This window comes from Columba livia, chromosome 4 (genome assembly GCF_036013475.1).
Source record: "Columba livia isolate bColLiv1 breed racing homer chromosome 4, bColLiv1.pat.W.v2, whole genome shotgun sequence".
NCBI lineage: Eukaryota > Metazoa > Chordata > Aves > Columbiformes > Columbidae > Columba > Columba livia.
In genome coordinates, this window is record NC_088605.1 from 3,241,925 (window position 1) to 3,261,000 (window position 19,076).

The 19,076-nt window shown below is 50.0% G+C and overlaps 1 protein-coding gene across 5 annotated transcripts in view; it reads left to right on the forward strand.

The window, feature by feature from the left end:
- The window catches only part of LZTS3 (leucine zipper tumor suppressor family member 3), a 52,805-nt gene extending 35,227 nt beyond the window's left edge, over window positions 1-17,578 (forward strand). For 4 of the 5 annotated variants that reach the window (XM_065060222.1, XM_005506433.3, XM_021292867.2 and 1 more), the window contains 3 exons: window positions 2,035-2,523; window positions 4,841-5,671; window positions 8,485-17,578. In XM_065060222.1, coding sequence (XP_064916294.1) covers window positions 2,074-2,523; window positions 4,841-5,671; window positions 8,485-9,195 — 1,992 coding nt within the window. In that variant the 5' untranslated portion in view covers window positions 2,035-2,073 and the 3' untranslated portion in view covers window positions 9,196-17,578. The remainder of the gene's footprint in view (window positions 1-2,034; window positions 2,524-4,840; window positions 5,672-8,484) is intronic. The other variant, XM_005506434.3, reaches the window with a different exon arrangement.
- Window positions 17,579-19,076: the final 1,498 nt, after the last annotated feature.

The window sequence follows — 19,076 nt, forward strand, 5'->3', positions numbered from 1 at the left end:
AGGGGACAAAGGTGCAAGTTGCAGGAAGGTCATTAGCAGTGCAGGTCATTAGCAGTACTGTGTCCAGTTCTGGGCTGCCCAGTTTAAGAAGGACAAGGAATTACTGGAGGGAGTCCAGTGGTGGCTACAAAGATGATGAGGGGTCTGGAGGACCTTTCTTATGAGGAAAGACTGAGAGATCTGGGGCTGTTCAGCCTGGAGAAGAGAAGCTGAAAAGGGATCTTATCAATGTTTATAAATATCTCAAGCACCAATGTCAAGAGGATGGACCAGACTCTGTTCAGTGGTGCCCAATGACAGGATGAGGGGCAACGGGCACAGACTGAAACACAGGAGGTTCCATCTGAACATGAGGAGAAACTTGTTTCCTGTGAGGTGCCAGAGCCTGGCCCAGGCTGCCCAGAGAGGTTGTGGAGTCTCCTTCTCTGAGACATTCAAACCCCCCTGGACATGACCCTGTGTGATCTGCTCTGGTGACCCTGCGTGAGCAGGTGGGTTGGACTGGATGATCTCCAGAGGTCCCTTCCAGCCACAACCAGTCTGGGATTCTGCGATTCGGTGGCTATAAAACATTCACCCAATGCCTATCACTTCAATTGCTGGTTGTTCAGAGGGGCAAGTCCCCTGGGCACTCACCTTGGGTGGGGTGATGTGCAAGAGGATGGAGAAGGTTACACCACCAGGCATGTCCCCCTTTGCCCCACAGCTTCCTTGTCCCCCATCCATGATGGGGCACATCTGGTGTGTCTCAGACCACAGAGGCTCCTTCACACCTCCACAGGAGTTCAGTGGGGATGGTGGCCCTCACCAGAGCACCTCCTTAAACCACTTTTGCCCTCTGTAACCACCTCCATACCCTGCTCTGCCCCAGAGAAGCCCTCTCAGCTCATTGTAGGTATTCAGCTCTGTGTCCCTTCTCTCTGGAGCAACATTTTGCCACATCTGCCATCCCCACAACACTCGGGACATATTTTGAACAGGGTAGTTTTCTATGAGTAGATCAGGACCCTGGCAAAAGGGAGGATGCTACAGGCAGCATGCCTGGCAAAAGCCTCCGGAAACACAATTTAATAAAAGTGAAGTCGAGTGGCACAGACCCTGCTTTAACCTTTTTAATTTTTCTTCTCCATTCCATTATTAGTGCAAATAGCAAGACCCTGTGAGACACCACATCGGAGTCGAGCTCTAGACCTAAGCTGGCTCTCCAGGGAAATAAACCCGGCTTTCTTGTTTTACTTGGGGAGGGATGGTTTAACAACCTTATCCCAAGAGAGGGAAAATCTCACTGAAATGAGGATTTTTCATGTCTCCCCCACCTGCTGGCCCTGCCTGAGCCACCATCACTTCTCTCCAAAGGGTATCACTGTTATTATCCCTTTTTTATCCAGGGGGAAACCTGCACCTTCCACTGCCCTTAAATCTTGTTTTAGTCTCCATGCTGCCAGGATGATTTATCCTTGTAAATACAAATATATATCCCCCAAATACAAAGACAGCAGGATTCATTGCAGCCACCCAAACTTTGCAATGCATTTTCTCCCTTCCCTCAGGTAACAGCCTTAGCTGGTACAGGTTCAAATTCTCTGTTTTTCAACGAGGCAACCCAAAAATATTGTTGTGAGTCTTTTTATTTCTTTAAATAAGATTTTACACCTTTGTGGGGCTGATTGCCTTACAGAGGATCGAGTTAATTCCTAAGCGAAGGGAACAGTCACCCTCTGTAAGGAGATCTCCATTGCTCCAGCTCAGTAGAACATGGAGCAGCTTCCCCATTGCATGATTGGATAATAGGAGAAATTTCTTCCCAGAAAGGGCTGTCGAGCATTGGAACAGGCTGCCCAAGGCAGTGGTGGAGTCACCATCCCTGGAAGTATTGAACAGACACAGAGATGAGGTTCTCAGGGATGTGGGTTTGCGACAGTGTTAGGTTAACATTTGGATTCTATGATTTTGAGGGTCTCTTCCAACCAAAATGATTCTATTATTCTAAAACCCATCTCTTTAATAGTCTTTTCCTTTTCCTCCTTCTCCCAGTGCCACTGACCTGTGCCTCCATCTCAGCTCTGTGCTGCCATGGCCACGCTAGAGACGCTGCCCGTTCTTAGTGACCCGACCTACCCCAGCCCGGAGAACTTCCACGGTTTTGCTCCCCGGCGATCCCAACCCACCTCCCAGAGCAGCATGGGGAGCGTGGGCAGTGGAGTTGCCAACGACCAAGAGTTCGCCATGAAAAGTGTGGGGACACGGACGCAGAGCACCAGCCGGCAGACAGAGGGCTCTCGCAATGGGTACTCCACGCGGGAGATCTCCAACCGCTACTCCGGCGAGGAGAAGACGTACAAGTCGGAGAAGGTCTCCAATTCCCTTTACATCAACGGCGACCTGCGCAAGAGCGAGAAGGTGAAGATGGACATCTGTGGGAATGTGACCACCAACAACGAGAAGAACATGCCGCCTCCTCCCCAATACCGAGAGCCCAGTAACCCACCAAAGATATTGCCAATCTCCGGCAAACTCGACCAGGTGAGAACCCCCACCTCCCGGAGCAGTGTGATGGCCGTAGCACATCTCTAAAAAAAACAGGAAGCCTTGGGCAATGGTGCAATCGTGACAGATAGTCTAATTCTTAGTACGTAGATGGCATCATTTTGACATGCAGATAATATAATTCCAATTGCTTTCAGGGGGTTGAGCAAAGGAAAATGTTAGTTCTTGAGGAACCAAAGAGCATGATAACAAATCTTCCATAGCTAAGTGGAAGGGTTGATAGAGTTGGGGTGCTCAACTGGAGAAGAGAAGCTCCGGGGAGACCTTATTGTGGCCTTTCCAGACTTAAAAGGTGCCAATAAGAAAGATGGGGACAGACTTTTGAGCAGGGCCTGTTGTGATAGGACAATGGGTGATGGTTTTAAACTCACAGAGGGAGATTCAGGCTGGACATGAGGAAAAAGTTTTCGACACTGAGAATGGCAAAACACTGTCCCAGGTCGGCCAGAGAGGTGGTGGATGAACCATCCCTGGAGACATCCCAGGCCAGGCTGGACAGGGCTCTGAGCAACCTGAGCTGGTGAAGATGTCCCTGCTCATGGCACGGGTGTCACTGGGGGAGATTGGAAGGTCCCTTCCAACCCAAACCATTCAATGATTCTACAAAGTTTCCAGCTCATTTGAGCCTGTATTTAAGTCACTGGCTATTCCAGCCTACCCAAGACTCTGCCTGCCTCCCCAGTTGATGGAGAGGGAGCTGGAGTCAGCTCTCATTTTGGTAGGTCCAGCATCTGAGTCCCACTCTTACATTTTGTGCCATTTACAAGCAATCACCAACAACCCACTGCCACCAAAAGCTGTTGTTTGAAAGCAGCTATGAGCATCTGTTCAAAATCCCAGTGCCCCTTGTGAAGGACAAGTTGACAAGGCTTGAAAATTACCCCTGCAAGCCCATCCAAGCCCAGTCCTTATGGCTCGTATTGGCTTTGGGGAGCAAACATCTCCCAGGCTTGGAGAAGCAAAATCCCAGAGCCAAAGGTGTTTATCCATCCTGCTGCTCTGCTTCAGTGACTCCCATAATTTGTGTCCTGGGGACACTGCCTTATGCAGTATAATTTCCGCAGCATTTGGTGGCCCTGTCTCCTGGGTCATTAATCCAACGGCCCCTGTAGTCCATCTCAGTCCCACATGCCAGGCAGCAGGTTTTTAGTCTCCAATCTCTCCTGCTCACCAGGGCTCATTCTGTTTCTCCTGGAAGGCACTTTCAAAACATCTTTGCTAATGCAAAGTGGCTTCCTCTGGGTTAATTTTCACCTGAAGCCCAACCTGCAATAATGGAGACTCAATCCCATTTTGAGGAAAATTTTGTTTCTCTAGGTGCATTCACGGGTCGAGGAATGTGCAAGGTTTTAAAATTCTTTCTAAATCCTTTACAGCTGCAGTCCATTCTCCCTTCAGCATTGCTTATGGATGCAGAAAACACAAACATTCACATGAAGAGCAGGTTCAGCATGTTACTTACCCAGGGTTGCTCCTGGGGTCACAGCTCCTACCTATTCCCGTCCAAGCATAAGCAGGACATGATGCCTACACAGGGCAAGGAATCAGTGCCAGCAGGAGGGAAATGTGATACCCCTGGGGCAGAACTGCTGCTAATCCAAGGGTTCAATTCAGCTTTTGCAAAAAGGAAATGCACCCTCAGTGCTAGAGGTCCTTCAAAGTATCTCCTAAGTAGGAAGCAACAGGACAAGAGGCAATGGCCTCAGGTTGCACCAGGCGAGGTCTAGATTGGATATTGGGAATTTTTTTTTCACAAAAAGGGCTGTGGGGCATTGGAACAGGCTGCCCAGGGCAGTGCTGGAGTCGCCTCCCTAGAGGGGTTGAAGAGATGGAGATGAGGTTCTCAGGATATGGGGCAGTGCCAGGGGTGGGTTATGGTTGGACTCGGTGATCTTGAGGGTCCTTTCCAACCAAAATGATTTTATGAGTCTATAATCTGCCAAAATCAAAGAGTTGTTTTGATAGGGTCTGGTATGCAGGTGGCAGCCCTCCTTCTTGCAAAGAGGACTAACAGGAACCAAGGAATATTCTAGGGAATAACCACGCAGATTTGGGGTGACTCAAGATTTGGGGTTTCTTTCAGTGGGGAAAGACAAAGCGTTGCCCTATGAGTGACCACAGATACCTCATGTTAAATCCCAAACGGTCCTGGGTGTAATAAAGCTGAGAAACATGGAGCTCTACCAAGACACCTTAGCTCCACCAGCCCCAGCCTCTGCTGATGTGTCTCTTCTGTGTGTTGTTACCAAGCTTCCTGCTATGTTTGATGCGTGGTCCTTTTTCCTTTTTGCAGAGCAATGAGCCCTTAGTTAGACCCTCAGCCTTTAAACCAGTAGTTCCTAAAAACTTCCATTCCATGCAGAACCTCTGCCCGCCGCAGAGCAACGGGGTGACAGAGAACAGAAAGAGCTTGAACCATGCCAACAGCAATAGCCCGTCGGCGCCCAAAAGCGGACTCGACAAGAGCAGCCTTAACAGGACTACAAACCAGGTCGGAGGCCTTTCGGATTCAGGCCGTAACTCGTTAACGAGCTTGCCCACGTACGGGACAGGTTACAGCCAGCACGTGGGTCCAATGAGCGCCTCCACCAGCCACATCAACCGCATCGGTACAACCTACGTGGACAAGAACATGGTGGGATACAACGGGATATCTACCTCAGACAGTGGGCGGTCTTCGAGCAAGAGCACCTCTTCATTCAACAGACTGAACCATCTCAACGAAACGATGCCTTTCCACTCACCTTCAACCGACGACATCATCCAAGACCTGGAAGATCGGTTGTGGGAGAAGGAGCAGGAGGTCCTCCAGATGCGAAGGAACTTGGACAAAAGTGAGGCAGCCATCTTCCAAGTCTTTGAGGAGAAGCAGAAGATCTGGGAGAGGGAAATGGAGGACCTGAGGCAAAACTATGCCAACAAACTGCAACAGGTCTCCAAAAAGGCGCAGCGGGCTCAGCAAGCATTGCAGCTCCAGATCTTCAAGCTCCAGCAAGAGAAAAAAAAACTCCAAGATGATATGGGACAACTCCTGCAGCAACGAGAGGAGCTGGAGAAGAAATTTGTGGCTTTCAAGAAGGAACAGGCTGAGTTTCTCCCAAAGATTGAAGAGACCAAGTGGGAGGTAAGAGCCGTATTGTAACAGACCTTGAGTGAGGTTTTCACTGAGGGCCCTGATTGACCAAAACACCTTGTATTTGCCCTAAGTGGACACCACAGGCAATGGCTATGGGTTGGTGGCCCCCAGGTAACAGATGACACTTCAGTCACTTTCAGTCATTTCTTTGGGTCCCAAGCCTGTAGTTTTGAATTAAACTAAAAGGAGCGCAACTTTTTGCGTACACCTCCTGTGCTGGTTAATAATTAGGCTTCCCACTCAGGTCATGGCAACGTGTGACATTTGAAACCAGTTTCAGTGAATACAAGTCCTTCCATACAGGTATTTGTGTCTACTCAAAACTGGTTTAAGTCTGTTTTAACTAAATTCTTCTAACATCTGCATTTGGGCAGACCTTGAAACTGCTTCTCAAGCATTTGGTTTTCTTTTTTATTTAACACATAAAGCAAGTGAGCTAAGAACAATACTGATAGCCAAGTCTACCTCATGCTTTCCATTGTAACCCACTGTTTTCAGTTGCTAATAAGTTTATCTCTCTTAAAAGGCTGAAAGGCAAATTCCTCTTTCTAGTTCTGCTTTTGAGCCTTTTAATATTTTTTCTACTGTTCCTATTTTTAGAACATTTTATCAAAGTCTGTTTGTATAGCCAGTACTAACATTTTTTTTCCAGCTTGATCATGTGAAGAATTTTAATCCTTCCATGGACTGGCTAGAAACTTTAAATTTATTAAGAGTGTAGAGGCGACACGTAGCTCTAGAATCCAGAAGACCCTATTCTGCTAATCCTGATGGAAAGTCAACGAAGCTGGGATTAATTAGGCTCTGAAATGTGCTATTTGCAGATGTTCAGCAGAGCTCATTAGAGGCTTGCTGTAAAAAAACTCTGCAAGTTACAGCCCAGACCAAGCCGGCTGCATTGTCCCATATGATGCCAGCTGCTCTTGCCCAGGTCTTTTGTTTCTTCCAACAAGTTAGGTCTGGAAAGTTCCCTGATTTTGCACCAGTAAAACTGCAGATGGGCTTTTGATTATTCGCTTCACTTCTATAGTTCTCTCTGGAACAGCTAACCCAAGGATGTTGACGTAAATATAAGGATTCAGCTTATGGATCGAGACACCTAGAATTTGTAGACACCTACACATGTTGACTTGTTGACTTGCTCTCCAGGCTCCATGGACTGTGTTTCCTGGATCTTTTCCTATCCAAGCAGTTCTTCGTCATGTATTTCTCTGCCTTTTGGGAAAAATCAGCCCAGAGAGAGCACTTTCAGCAAATTGTGCAATTTTTTAGCTAAGGCAGTAATTACTCCAATCTAACTAAAGCTAAACCAGTGTGACACAGTTCTGCATCTGCTACGGACAAGTGCTGGTGTGGATGTGGGTATTCACAGATTTAGGTCTGCATGGGGAACCACCACAGTTGCCAGCTTTATTAAAAGATGCTACCAAAAGGAAGTGACGGGGTACATCTCCCAGGTCTTCAGCCATTCGTAGTGACCACTGGATTACCCTGATAGATGAGCTTTGAGGTCTTGCTCAACATTATGCACCAGGCAAGTCCTCTAGGGCAAAGGTGGAGGTTGCAATGAAGGCAGTGGAGAGGAGAGTTTGAGGAGCATTGACCCAACAGGAGCAGAGCAGCAAGGGACCTTGCAGGCACCACAGGAGGGAGGAAAGGCCAAGCATTTCACACGTGACAATAGACAGGAGCTTCGGGAGGACGGGACACCCTGGTCTGGAGGTGGCTACCAAGTCTATTTTTCATTATGCCTATCTTCTCTGAACCCTGATGGCTCCTTGGAGCAGGTAGGGACTGTTTGTCTCTGCAATCGCCCACAGCAGACAGATCACATCTGCCAGTGCAGGCCCTGAAAAACACAGAGTTCATGGGAAAACAAGGTTTTGGTCGTTTTTACCCTTTACTTCCTACACCCACAGTTGCAACTATCACCTTTGGTGGACTACGCAGGTGCAGAGGAGTGTCACATTGAATTGTGACACCTATGTAAAGCAAATACCCACCACAGCAAGGGAATTTCCACTAGGTTTGTGTACCCTTCCACATGGATGAGACTTGAGCCAGGCATGACAAAACCTGAAATTGCAGCGTCCAAAGACAGCATATGGTAGCCCCAATTCTACAAAGGCTGCAGCTCTCTCCTTGATCTTTGGCAGAGGGGCTGTCAGTTTTCATGCCCTGCCCCAAAAAGAATTAAATAGTTACCAGACCCTGGACTGTCCCCAGTGAAGCGAATCCTAAAATTTAGTCAACTGGGTTCTTCAGGAGCCTTTGGGATGGAAAGTGTCATAAGACAAGTAAGTAATATCTACCATCTCTGTGCCCTGTCCTACATTCCCAGTGCTTGAGGAGAGCCCGGGTGGTCTCTGGGTCTGAGATGTTTCTGTTTCAGGCTTGTTCAAGGTCCATATCCCACTGAGGTCAGTGGGAGAACTCCTACTGAGAGCAGAGGGTTTGGGGTTGTGGTTATGTGAGTAACATGAATGGAGGGAGGAAAGCAGCAGTGGTGAGGACCACAACACTTAGCTCTTTGATCAACACCAGATGGGAACAGCGTCGGCTCCCTGAGGGTCAGGAAGAAACACCAAATGTCCCCCACAAATGTGGGGACAACCTCTAGGTCTGTGTCCTGGTGAAGGCTGGACCTCAGGCCTTGAGTACTGTCCTTGGCTGTCTCCTCTGTTCTCTGAGCCTCCTGCCAATGCGAGGCCATGGAGACATTTCATGGGCAGCATGGGGGACAAGCAGCAGTGGCGGGTCATCACTGCCTTCCTCCTGCCTCATGGATGATCTCCTTGCAGGTGTGCCAGAAGGCAGGTGAGATCTCCCTGCTCAAGCAGCAGCTGAAGGACTCCCAAGCAGATGTCTCCCAGAAGCTGAACGAGATCGTGGGACTGCGGACACAGCTTAAGGAAGGTAAGAACTTCCTACGGGAGAAGGAAGAGCAGATCCTCACCCTGAAGGACTCCTACAGCTCCAAGAGCGTCAACCTGGAGATCTGCGAGGGCGAACTGCAGCGGAAGATGAGCGAGGTCCAGGTGCTGAGGGAAAAACTGAACCACTGTGAGCTGGAGGTCTCTGGCCTCAAACGGACACTTGCCAGCATGGGACCTCCGGGGCCTTTTGGTGGGGACCTTGGTGAGAAGCTGCGGGACCCACTGGCTTGTGAGAGCGACGAAGCCAAGATGCAGCGGCAGAGTGAGGACAGCGTCAACACGCTGAGGAAGGAGGTGGAGAGGCTCCAGACGGAGCTGAAGCTGGAGCGACAGCAGCGGGAGCAGCAGGTGATGAACTTTGAGGAGGAACGGCGCACGTGGCAGGAAGAGAAGGAGAAAGTCATCAAGTACCAGAAGCAACTACAGCTGAACTACGTGGAGATGTACCAGAAGAACCAGCTTCTGGAGCACAAGGTGAACGAGATGAACACAAAGGCCACCAGCCCCCCGCACACTGAGGAGAAGAAACCATGGACTCCCTCCAGACTCGAGCGGATAGAATCCACCGAGATCTGAGGTGGGACCAAGACAATACAACGTAATTATTTTTTATTGCTGTGCATGTACTGACTACTCAAGCCAGTGATCTTCCGAAGGATAATTCGCTACTGTAGGACCTGTGTGAGTCTGCTCACACCGATCTCCACCACCCTTACTCTATACTCCTGTGCTTTGTAGGTAAAATAACTGTGGATGTGCGTTGTTTTTCTATCGATAATGCGACATCTCTTTTGGTTTCTTCTTCCTAGTACAGCTGGTGAGCGTCAGTTGGCTCTTTTTTAATCTGCCGTGACTGTTACTTCGTGAGAGGCTGCCATCCCCTCTCCTACAATTCACCCCTCTTCGGTTGGTTGTTTTGGAGGGTTATATTTGGTTTCTTTGGTTTTCCAAGCATTTATATGTGCAGCAAAACAGTTTGAAGTGGCAGGTTGGTTTGGTTTTTGTTTTAATTTTTTTAGGGTATTTTTAGCCACATTGGCTAATGGAAAAAAGCTCTTGGGATCATGAGCAATCTCACTGCTCTGCATCAAGTATCATGTCTAGACGGTGGTCTTAGTGAAGTCAGTGGGAGGTTGGCCACTGATTTCAGTGAAACCAGACATATCTCTACCAGACGACTCCCTCTTGCCAGCCCATGACTACCATGGTTGCAAGAGGTTAGGACATCCCTGGATGAGCCTGTAACATAAGCCAACAAGGAATGATCACCCAGCAGGAGCCTCTTCGGAGGTTCAGCAGAACTGGACATCTGCTGTGTTTTCATTCCATTGTGATTTCCAGTTCCACTTCTCTCCTGGGTTGTGACCAACTCTGGGAGCAGAAACACCCTCCCACCTCTGCCTTTGTCCCCCTATTCTTACCATACACTCAAGTTGGCTACAGCAAGGAAAGAACTTGGAAATCCAAGCTAGCGTCCCTTCCCAAGAGCCCTTTTTCTTCCCAAAGTCAATGGAATCAAGGTTTGGGGAAGCCTCCAAACCTGCGGGATGTTTATGCAAACTGAAGCTTTAGCAATTTGCCTCAACAAGGGGCAACTGTGCTACCCCATTGCCACACGAGTGATGCTTCGATGCACTTTCCTGGTCCAGGGTCTACTTAAAAATTGTCATCCAAGCTTCACTCAGCAGTTGCAGTGAGCACATATCAGCATTATCGTTACATCACTTTTAGTGCAGCACCCATAGTCATCCCATCTGGCATCACACATTCCAGGGACAGAGATAATACAGACCTAGCTTAAGAAAATATTCAGCTACTAACTCTGAGCAGGAGAGCAGTGATAAGAAGGGAAAAATGGTTAAGGTGATGCAAGTGCTTATGCCCTGGCAGAATAATAATCAAATCCTATAGGCACAGTCACCAAGAAGGGTGCAGGCACCAAAAACCAGCATTCAGCTTTAAAAGGTGGGCAAGGTGGGTCTGGTTCTCCCTTTTGTGGACACTTTTTTTAGCATGACCCACAGCAAAGTGTAAAAAATATTGCAAAGTGGAGTTGGCACTGACTGGACAGTGGCCAAAGGACAAATGCAAGTGGGAATTTCAGCTCTTTGTCCTCGGGAGCAGCTAGAAGAACAAAACTAGAATTAGCCCTGGGATGTCATGGGATGTCTGTGTGCCCACGGAGTTTGACCAGATCACATTTCACCTGCATACCAAGGAAGAACCTCAGGGCATTGAGGGGCTGAAGACCTTCCAAGCAAAAGCCCTGAAGGTACTCATTTTCCACATTCCCTTCCCCGAAAGCTCCTCCCTCCCCATCACCAGGTCTGACCTTCAAGCTGGCATCAGACGTGGTTGTGGTGAGCTCCAGACTGAGCAAAGAGGCTGAGCAGGAGAGAGGAGACTCCAGTTAGTCCCACCAATCTCCAGCCAAGGTCAACAGACAATATTACTGAGCAGAAACTGTTGGTGGCTGGCAGTGATCCCTGGAGCCATAGAAAATGGAGATATGTGATGAGGCCAGAGCATTTCAAGACGCTGGTTGAGGGCACCTGGCTTTTCTCACTGCTTCTGCCTGTGTCTTTGGAACTGGAGGAAGACATAACCCAACAGTCTGACTTTGCCAAGCCAAGGGAGACATCCACATGTGCTCTGCAAACTCACACTTGGCCAAGCAAATCTGAAGCTTCCTCTACTTCATACACTGGGCCTTCGAGATGGAGTCAAACATCCCACAATGTTAGGGTTGAGGGAGACCTGGTGCCCTGTGTCATCTCGGCTTTCTGTATCTCTCTTTCCACATCAGATAAACCCACACTGTCTTCCTTCCCAAAGGACTTGTGAGGCACCTGTGTCTGTGAAGGGCTTTGCAGTCCTTGGGCAAAATGGAAAAGCACTGAGGAACTGCAAGAGGCTCAGTCTCAGACGGTGTTTTTGAAGCCACCACATGAAAAGCAAACCCAACAGCAAGTGCCCTAGCCACAAGATGGGTCCAATAACCTGGAGGGTCACCTCCAACTTTGCTCCTCTTGGCTCTGCTGATGTTGAGGTTGGTTTCCCACTAACCATCGCAGAAAACAGTGTTTCAGTTGGTAGCTCAAGGACACCCAGAGTGACTGAGTTTCAAGGAGCTGCTGTTGAGGAGGTTGTACACCACAGTTTCCCGCTGCGTTAACGCTCAAGAGGAACAGACATCGGCATCTCCATGTAGGACAGCTTCTACCAGAGCTCCTTGCTAATCCATAGGCAGGAGGAGCTTATCTGACCTCCTCAAATTCCTGGCTCCAGTCAGCAGCAGTCAGCCAAGTCCTCCAGCATGACAGGTTTGCTCCATCATCTTTTTCCTACATATATTTTTGCAGTGGTGCCAGGAATGAATGTATCTTGATGGACCCAGTGAAACCTCAAGGCACACATGTTCTGGACGGCCTCACAGTGCATCCATCAGGGATTGCAGAGCTCCTTGGGATGGAGCAGGAGCAGCAAGGAGAGATTCTCCACCTTGGAGGAGGGAAAGTACACTCCTTTCACCTTGATCACTTTGATCTAGAGTTTCCACCCAGATCTGAGCAACCTTGGTTATGGACATTCCCTGGATGACATGAGAGCATTGCAGATACCCATTAAAGACACTGTGCTGCTGACGGTGGTTTTCCCTCTCTTGGGATTCACACAGCATCCCCAAACACTCAGCTGTCCTGCAGAAACCACCCCACTATGCTACTGTGACGTGAAATACACATTTTTGGCAAGTGCTCCCAGCCAAACTGCCATGAAAGATTGTTGCTCTTCAGGAATCCTCCCTACAACTGGACACACTGCTCCCCATCACATCCTCTCCCATGTGCTACCAATGCAGCCACAAGCTGGTAACCAGTCTCTCTTGGAGTTGACTGCCCTTTGCTCAGCAGAGATGGAGCAAAATGCTGGTGGGACACCTGTGTTCCTGTTGTTTGTGCCCACCTGGACCCAGATGGAAGCTCACCTAGCTCTTTCCAGACCTTAACACTTTTACGCACTGACTGGATGAAGTCTCCCATCATAAGCTTGGTCTTCATTGAGGCCCTGGGGTCTTAACCTTGGAGTAAGATAGCACAGGGTCCCAGACTGGTGTTTTGATGACATATCCTGGGAACGGCCAAGGAGGCTGACATATTGTCTCTTGGAGGCTCAGAAAGGGCTGATAAGATGCTTCTGTCCCATGAAATTCAACTCGGAGTTCAGTCTTGATCATAACCCATCTGCCACCTCCACCTTTGCGCACCCAGTTCTGGAGCTGATGGGATTCAGTGTGATGCAGTTGCTCATGTGTAATTCTCCAAGTTCTGCCCTCAATATCTTGCACGTGGTCAGTGTCTCTACTGAAACAACAGGTCACGTTTAACTTGTCGTTGGCCATCAGCAAAATCCGTGGTCATGAGGGTCTCAGGTCAGCTGCCCACACAAGGGGTCAAGACACATTAGAGATGCTCTGAGACACCTGACACATGGGCTGGCCAAGATGAAACAACAGCCAAGCCAGTGGTGGAAGACCTGGAGCATTTCTAGTGGCACATCACCCACGTGTGGGCAACTGAGTCATGCTCCAAGCATATCCACATGGCTGTTATGTGAACAAACAGGGGACACTGATCAGCTCCAGCAGTTTCCATCCATGAGGATTTGGGCTGAGCAGGCCCTCCTGGTGCCACCAAAGGTCTAAGCGGCCCCTCTTCCCACCTGCTGCGAGTGGGGTTGCTTTGCTCCACCATCATTTCAAGGTTGCTATAAGATGCCAACCCAGCTGCGCTGGTTCCCCTCGTGCAGCCAACACTCCCGTCTCACCCTGGGTGCGAACGCCACAACCATCACACGTTGTTGTGCTTCACACAGTCCCACTGAGTTTCTGCCACCGTCTCGTGGCAGCCGGCTGCACTGCTCCTGCTGTCGCTGGCATCGTGCCGGTGGGAGATCACCTCCGGGTTTTCGCACTCAAGAGAGGAATCGAATTGTTGCTTTCACACTGCTACGTTATATGGAGAGAAGTGTACTTGGATGTAAATAACAGCCCAGCTCTGTATATACAATGATTAAATGAAGAGACAAGAAAGATCTGTGGCTTCTATATCGGTGAATGGGATTGAGAGCAGCAGCTGAGGCTGCGCTCAAGCGCTGAGTGCTACGTGGAGGGTGCTCAGCACCCCTTGAGCTGCTGTTGGTTGCAGTGGAAATGGGGGGCTCAGCATCTCTCAGGAAGGCAATCCACTTGGGATGGACTCCCTGGTGACACTGTCCTGCTTCAATGCTTTCTGTCATCCTCAGCCAGGATTTGCAGTCATCCCCTGGTTAAGGCTGAAGTCCCTTCTGCCCATCACAGACTGGTTGGGGTTGAAGGGACCTCTGGAGATCATCCAGTCCAACCCACCTGCTCATGCAGGGTCACCAGAGCAGATCACACAGGGTCGTGTCCAGGCGGGTTTGAATGTCTCAGAGAAGGAGACTCCACAACCTCTCTGGGCAGCCTGGGCCAGGCTCTGGCACCTCACAGGAAAGGAGTTTCTCCTTATATTCAGATGGAACCTCCTGTGTTTCAGTCTGTGCCCATTGCCCCTCATCCTGTCATTGGGCACCACTGAACAGAGTCTGGTCCATCCTCTTGACACCCACCCTGGAGATATTTATCAGCATTTATGAGATTCCCTCTTATCTTCTTTTCTCCAGGCTGAACAGCCCCAACTCTCTCTGTCTTTCCTCACAAAAAAGCTGCTCTATGCCCCTCATCATCTTTGTAGCCACCACTGGACTCCCTCCAGTAATTCCTCATCCTTCTTAAACTGGGAAGCCCAGAACTGGACCAAGTACTCCAGATGCAGCCTCATAAGGGCAACCTCCTGTCCCCCCAAACCTCCTTGCAGACAGTGGCTCCCAGCAGTGATCTCCTTGAGCCCTGAGCTCTGCCCATGGAAAGGACCAACCCACCCCACTCCTGCCCCTCGCAGTGGCACTTTATAGCTTGCTCAAGACAGCGAGCTCACAAGCAACACAACCAAAGATCTCTGGAGCGCATTGGACTGCACACTTGGAGCTGCCTCCTGACTTTTCTGGGGAGAGATGAGGCTGGTGGGGGCTCAGAAGGGGGAATGAGAGCTGGCAGGGGACAGCAGAGGGCTTGGGTTTCCCTGTGTCCCACCTGGGAACATCTGCATGGCCATGAGAGGCCTTTCCTGTGCTAGACAGGACGGGGTAGAAAGGAGTTCCTGGGTAAGCTGATTGTCCCCCATTGATTACACCAATATCCTCCATGGTTGTGCCAACTACTTCCATGCAATGCCCAGGGAGTGTGTGGACCAGGGGCTGTTCCAGGAGGCAGAATGAATGGATGCAACTCCCCTTTTTCCTTGGAGAGAAGAGAGGCTGCACACCAAGCCATCACACTTGTCTCCATGGCCACAGGTCTCCACTGCTTGAGCAGCAGACATTGCTACAGGGTCCAGTTGCATTGGCCAGGAAAATGTGTATCCGCGGAACTGGTGGTCCTGCTGGTTGCGCCCTTGGTGTCCTCTCTCCAGCTCACTCCAGGACATCCTCAACACTCTCCTTACCAGGGAACCATCCTCCAAGGTGAAGGCACCGTGGTCGTTGCTTTTCCTGCTTGGGGTGCTGATGGTGTCTGTGGCCACCATCACCCCATGGAGGTCCCTGGTACTGCTCCTACCCTTGGCACATGGAGTGTAGGCCAGTGAGAGACGTGTGCTTCTGCAGATAGGTGCTTGAGTGGCCCTGCGCCTCGGGCACGTGTCTCTTCACCATATCTCTGCTCCAAGGCCATGCTAAGCCTTCTCTGCTCCGTTCCTACCAAGACCACGAAATCCTGCTGATGTGCAGTGACAGCTCTCACTTCTGTCCTGGATGGGAGCAGGTCCAGCTGGCCACTATTCTAACTCAACTCTTCAGCCTAAACCTTGAAGGCCACTTTATAGAGTCACTTTTCACCAAGACCCCTTGCTAAAGATCTGCTCATCATGTTGCCTGTGCCCTGCTACTCCTCTGCCCCAGCTCTCCAGACTCCCTTGCCTCCTTTTAGATCATCACCATCCCCACTGTCCCAGCAGCAGCCAGTGCCTCTCCCAGTACTCTCCCAGATATGTCTAAACAAGCCAGAGCTGAAGCCCAAAACCCCCACTGAGAGTGGCATGTCCAACCCTACCCTCAGAGGAGCTTTCTAGACTACTGATCCTCTTCTCTCCATCATTCCCACCTCAGCTGGATCAGCCTTGCTTTACCTCCAAAAGCAATCTTGCGTCTTGCTGAGGACATCCCCATGACACTTGAGATGGCTGCATGTGGCTTCACACCATTGCAACACCTCAACCAGCCAGCTCTGGGGTTTCCCATGCCACCCAATCCCTAGTGTATCGAGGGGCTGGGATCACATCCAGCTGTTTGCAGATGTTGGCTTCCCAATAGGTTATTCCATGCCGGCAGTGCCACTGCTGGCAACACCAGAAACAAGCTTCTGCATTTCCATGATCAGCCTGGTTCTCCCAATGAAGGGGATCAATTAGATCTGGAGCCTGGGACAACCTCTGTCACGCAGGGTTGTGTTTTTGCAGCTCTTTTATGGATCTGTTTTCTCAGGCAGAAAGTCTCAGCTTTCTGTCACAAAGCAATAGGTTTTTCTAAAGAGATTTAAAAGGGACTATTGACTATTCCCCTCTGATACCTGCAGGGAAGCCAATGTTCCTTTGAATACCTTCACAGCTCCAGCCCTGGGCTCTCTTCCTTGGGAAAGGGATGCGAGGTCCAGTCTGCGTCCAAATAACCACCAATGGTTTAAGCTTGGCGGTTCCCACTGGTCTGGAGAGCCCAAAGCTGCCCATATCCAGCAGGCCACGAGTCTGGGTCCCCGGGAGGTGTGGTCCATGCCCCTCTGGTGCCCATCCCATGGCTGTTATTGGGTCCCTGCAGCAGGTCTTCTCCATCAGCTCACCCGCATGGGAGTCACTGTGTCTCCTGGGGTATCTGAGCTCACAGAGTCACGTTTGGTGACAACCGGACAGCAGTGGGTGACCACGACACTGGCTTTGCCATCCCTGAGAGTCAGGCTGTCCTAGGAGCCCTCTCAGAGGAGAAGGTCCTGTTTCCTTCATGGCTGGCACGTGGGTTCCCTTCCAGTGGCCGAAGGGAGCAAACTGTGCATGGGCAGAGCTCCACCACCGGTGCAAAACTGCTCCATCACCGGTGCAAAATATAACAAATGCTGCACAACCAGCCAATGTGTCTATGCAGTCCCTTTCCACACAGCGGCGTCCCCGCAGAGCCCAGCCCAGGGCTGGAGCTCCTCCAAGGTGTCTTCGTTTGCACTCACTCGGACCTGATAAACGCTGTGAGCCGAGAGGAATTCCCTCTCAGTCTTTGCCTTGCACCAGGCAGTACGCTTGTGAGGGTTTCCTCGTCCTAAAATCGATGCATGTTGCTTAGTCGCCCCGTCTTCTGCGTCTCGTCCTCCAGCAGATCAAGAGGTGTGTCCCGTCCCTCACCCCCCCAAAAAAAGCAGCTCCCCAATGGGAGAACATCAGGTTGGCCCAGCAAACCTGCTGTCTGATTTCACCAGCAATAAAAGCCCCGTGGAGAAGCGGCTGGAGCTCCCCGGTGCTGCTCCACCACCGGGTGAGCTGTGTCTGTGTGTAGGACCTTCGCATTAGACCCTCCGTCCAATATTTTGGACGTACCCAACTGTAAATTCAGTCCCAGCCTTGTGCTTTCTCTCCTCTTGTTCGGTTCTTGACGCCTCGGTCTCTCTCTGCTCTTACTGTGAATTCAAACCAGAAGTGTTCTGAACTTGACTCCGTTACTGTTTTGTTTCTGCGTTGACTGTTGCTGGTTCTCTGAACTGCGTTTAATGAGAGTTTGAAAAAAAAACAAATAAAAAAATTTAAATAATTATATATATATATATATATACTTAAAAAATAAAATATTTAAAAAAGAACTCCATAAAGCTGAGTGTCTCTCCTGTCCACCGGTCACTTCCAAACACCGTTGTCTTGACTTTGCCTCTGGTCAGTGTATTTACAGACAAGAGATAAAACGCAGCATTCTGGGATCTTTTTGTACAGCAAAGGTGTCATGTTTTGGAAATTCTCGTTAAAACTATACCGCACTTCCCAATCTACTGCTCGTCTGTTGTATGTTTCCAAGATGTGAAGAGCTACTGCCTTTGCGATTTTCTACGGTGAATATATATATATCTGTACAGAGGTATGTATATATATAAATATATATGAAGATCTATATGTATACGTATCTCTCACTCTCCTATCTCTGCCTAACTGTGAAGGATTTTTATCGGGCAAAATAAAATGGAGAAAGGCCCCGTTTTAAAAACCCGACTGTGTGGTTTGTCTGCTTGTGTTGTGAGTAGAAGTGGCAAGACCCATGGGGGATTTTGGGAGGGAGCTGCAGGGAAGATCTCACCTTGGACATGTCAGCATCCTCCAGTCGACAGCTTCAAGTTAGACGTGAGGATGAAATTGTTGTCCCTGAGGGTGGTGAGAGCCTGGCCCAGGTTGGCCAGAGAGGTGGTGGATGAACCATCCCTGGAGACATCCCAGGCCAGGCTGGACGGGGCTCTGAGCAACCTGAGCTGCTGAAGATGTCCCTGCTCATGGCAGGGGGGGCACTGGGGGAGCTGGGACGGTCCATCCCAAACTATTATGTGAGCTAATTCCGCATCCCTCCCATGCCAAGACCTTGCTCAGAGCAGCCGCATCTCCCGCTGCAGCGTCTCTGTGGGGTTCCCCTATCTCTGGGGCTTGGAGGCTGCCACCCCCAGAGAAACCTGCGCTGTGCTGAGGCTGCAAGGCCAGGGGGGGAGATGGTTTGGGGGAGCGGCTGTTCGGGCTGAAAGGAACATGGCGGGGAGGTTGGGGATGTCCATCCTGGTGCTGGATGGGATAACGGGGCTGCTTCCCCTGCACGAGCCCTTCATGTGGCTAAAGGAGCAGAAAACACAGTCAACAAGCATCAAATTCATGTTGGATCCCCGGATGGCTGTGGTGGGGAGGAGGGTGTTGCCAGTTTTGGAGGCTGACCCCAGGGCAAGGTCCACTTTGCCTTCCCTCCCAAGCATGGAGTTCGTGATGTCCCAAATTTCCTGCCAAACTGCAGGCTTTTACTCAAATTAATCCCACCCCACCTGCTTCACCAGTGTCACTTTAAAACAACACTCATATCAACATTATTTTCAAAAAAAAACAACAAATCCAACACTTTGCCCAACACCAGCTTTGCCAGAGAGGTCTCCTGTCCTCCCACGACAAAGCTGAAGCCTCTTGGAGGCATGTCAGGGATTCGATGCTTCCCCTCAGACCAGGTTTGAGGTCTGAGGTGACAACAGTGACACGAGACTTTTATTTCAGTTCACCACTACAAGCATGATTCTCCTCCAACTACATTTAGTCTCTTAAACGTGTGAA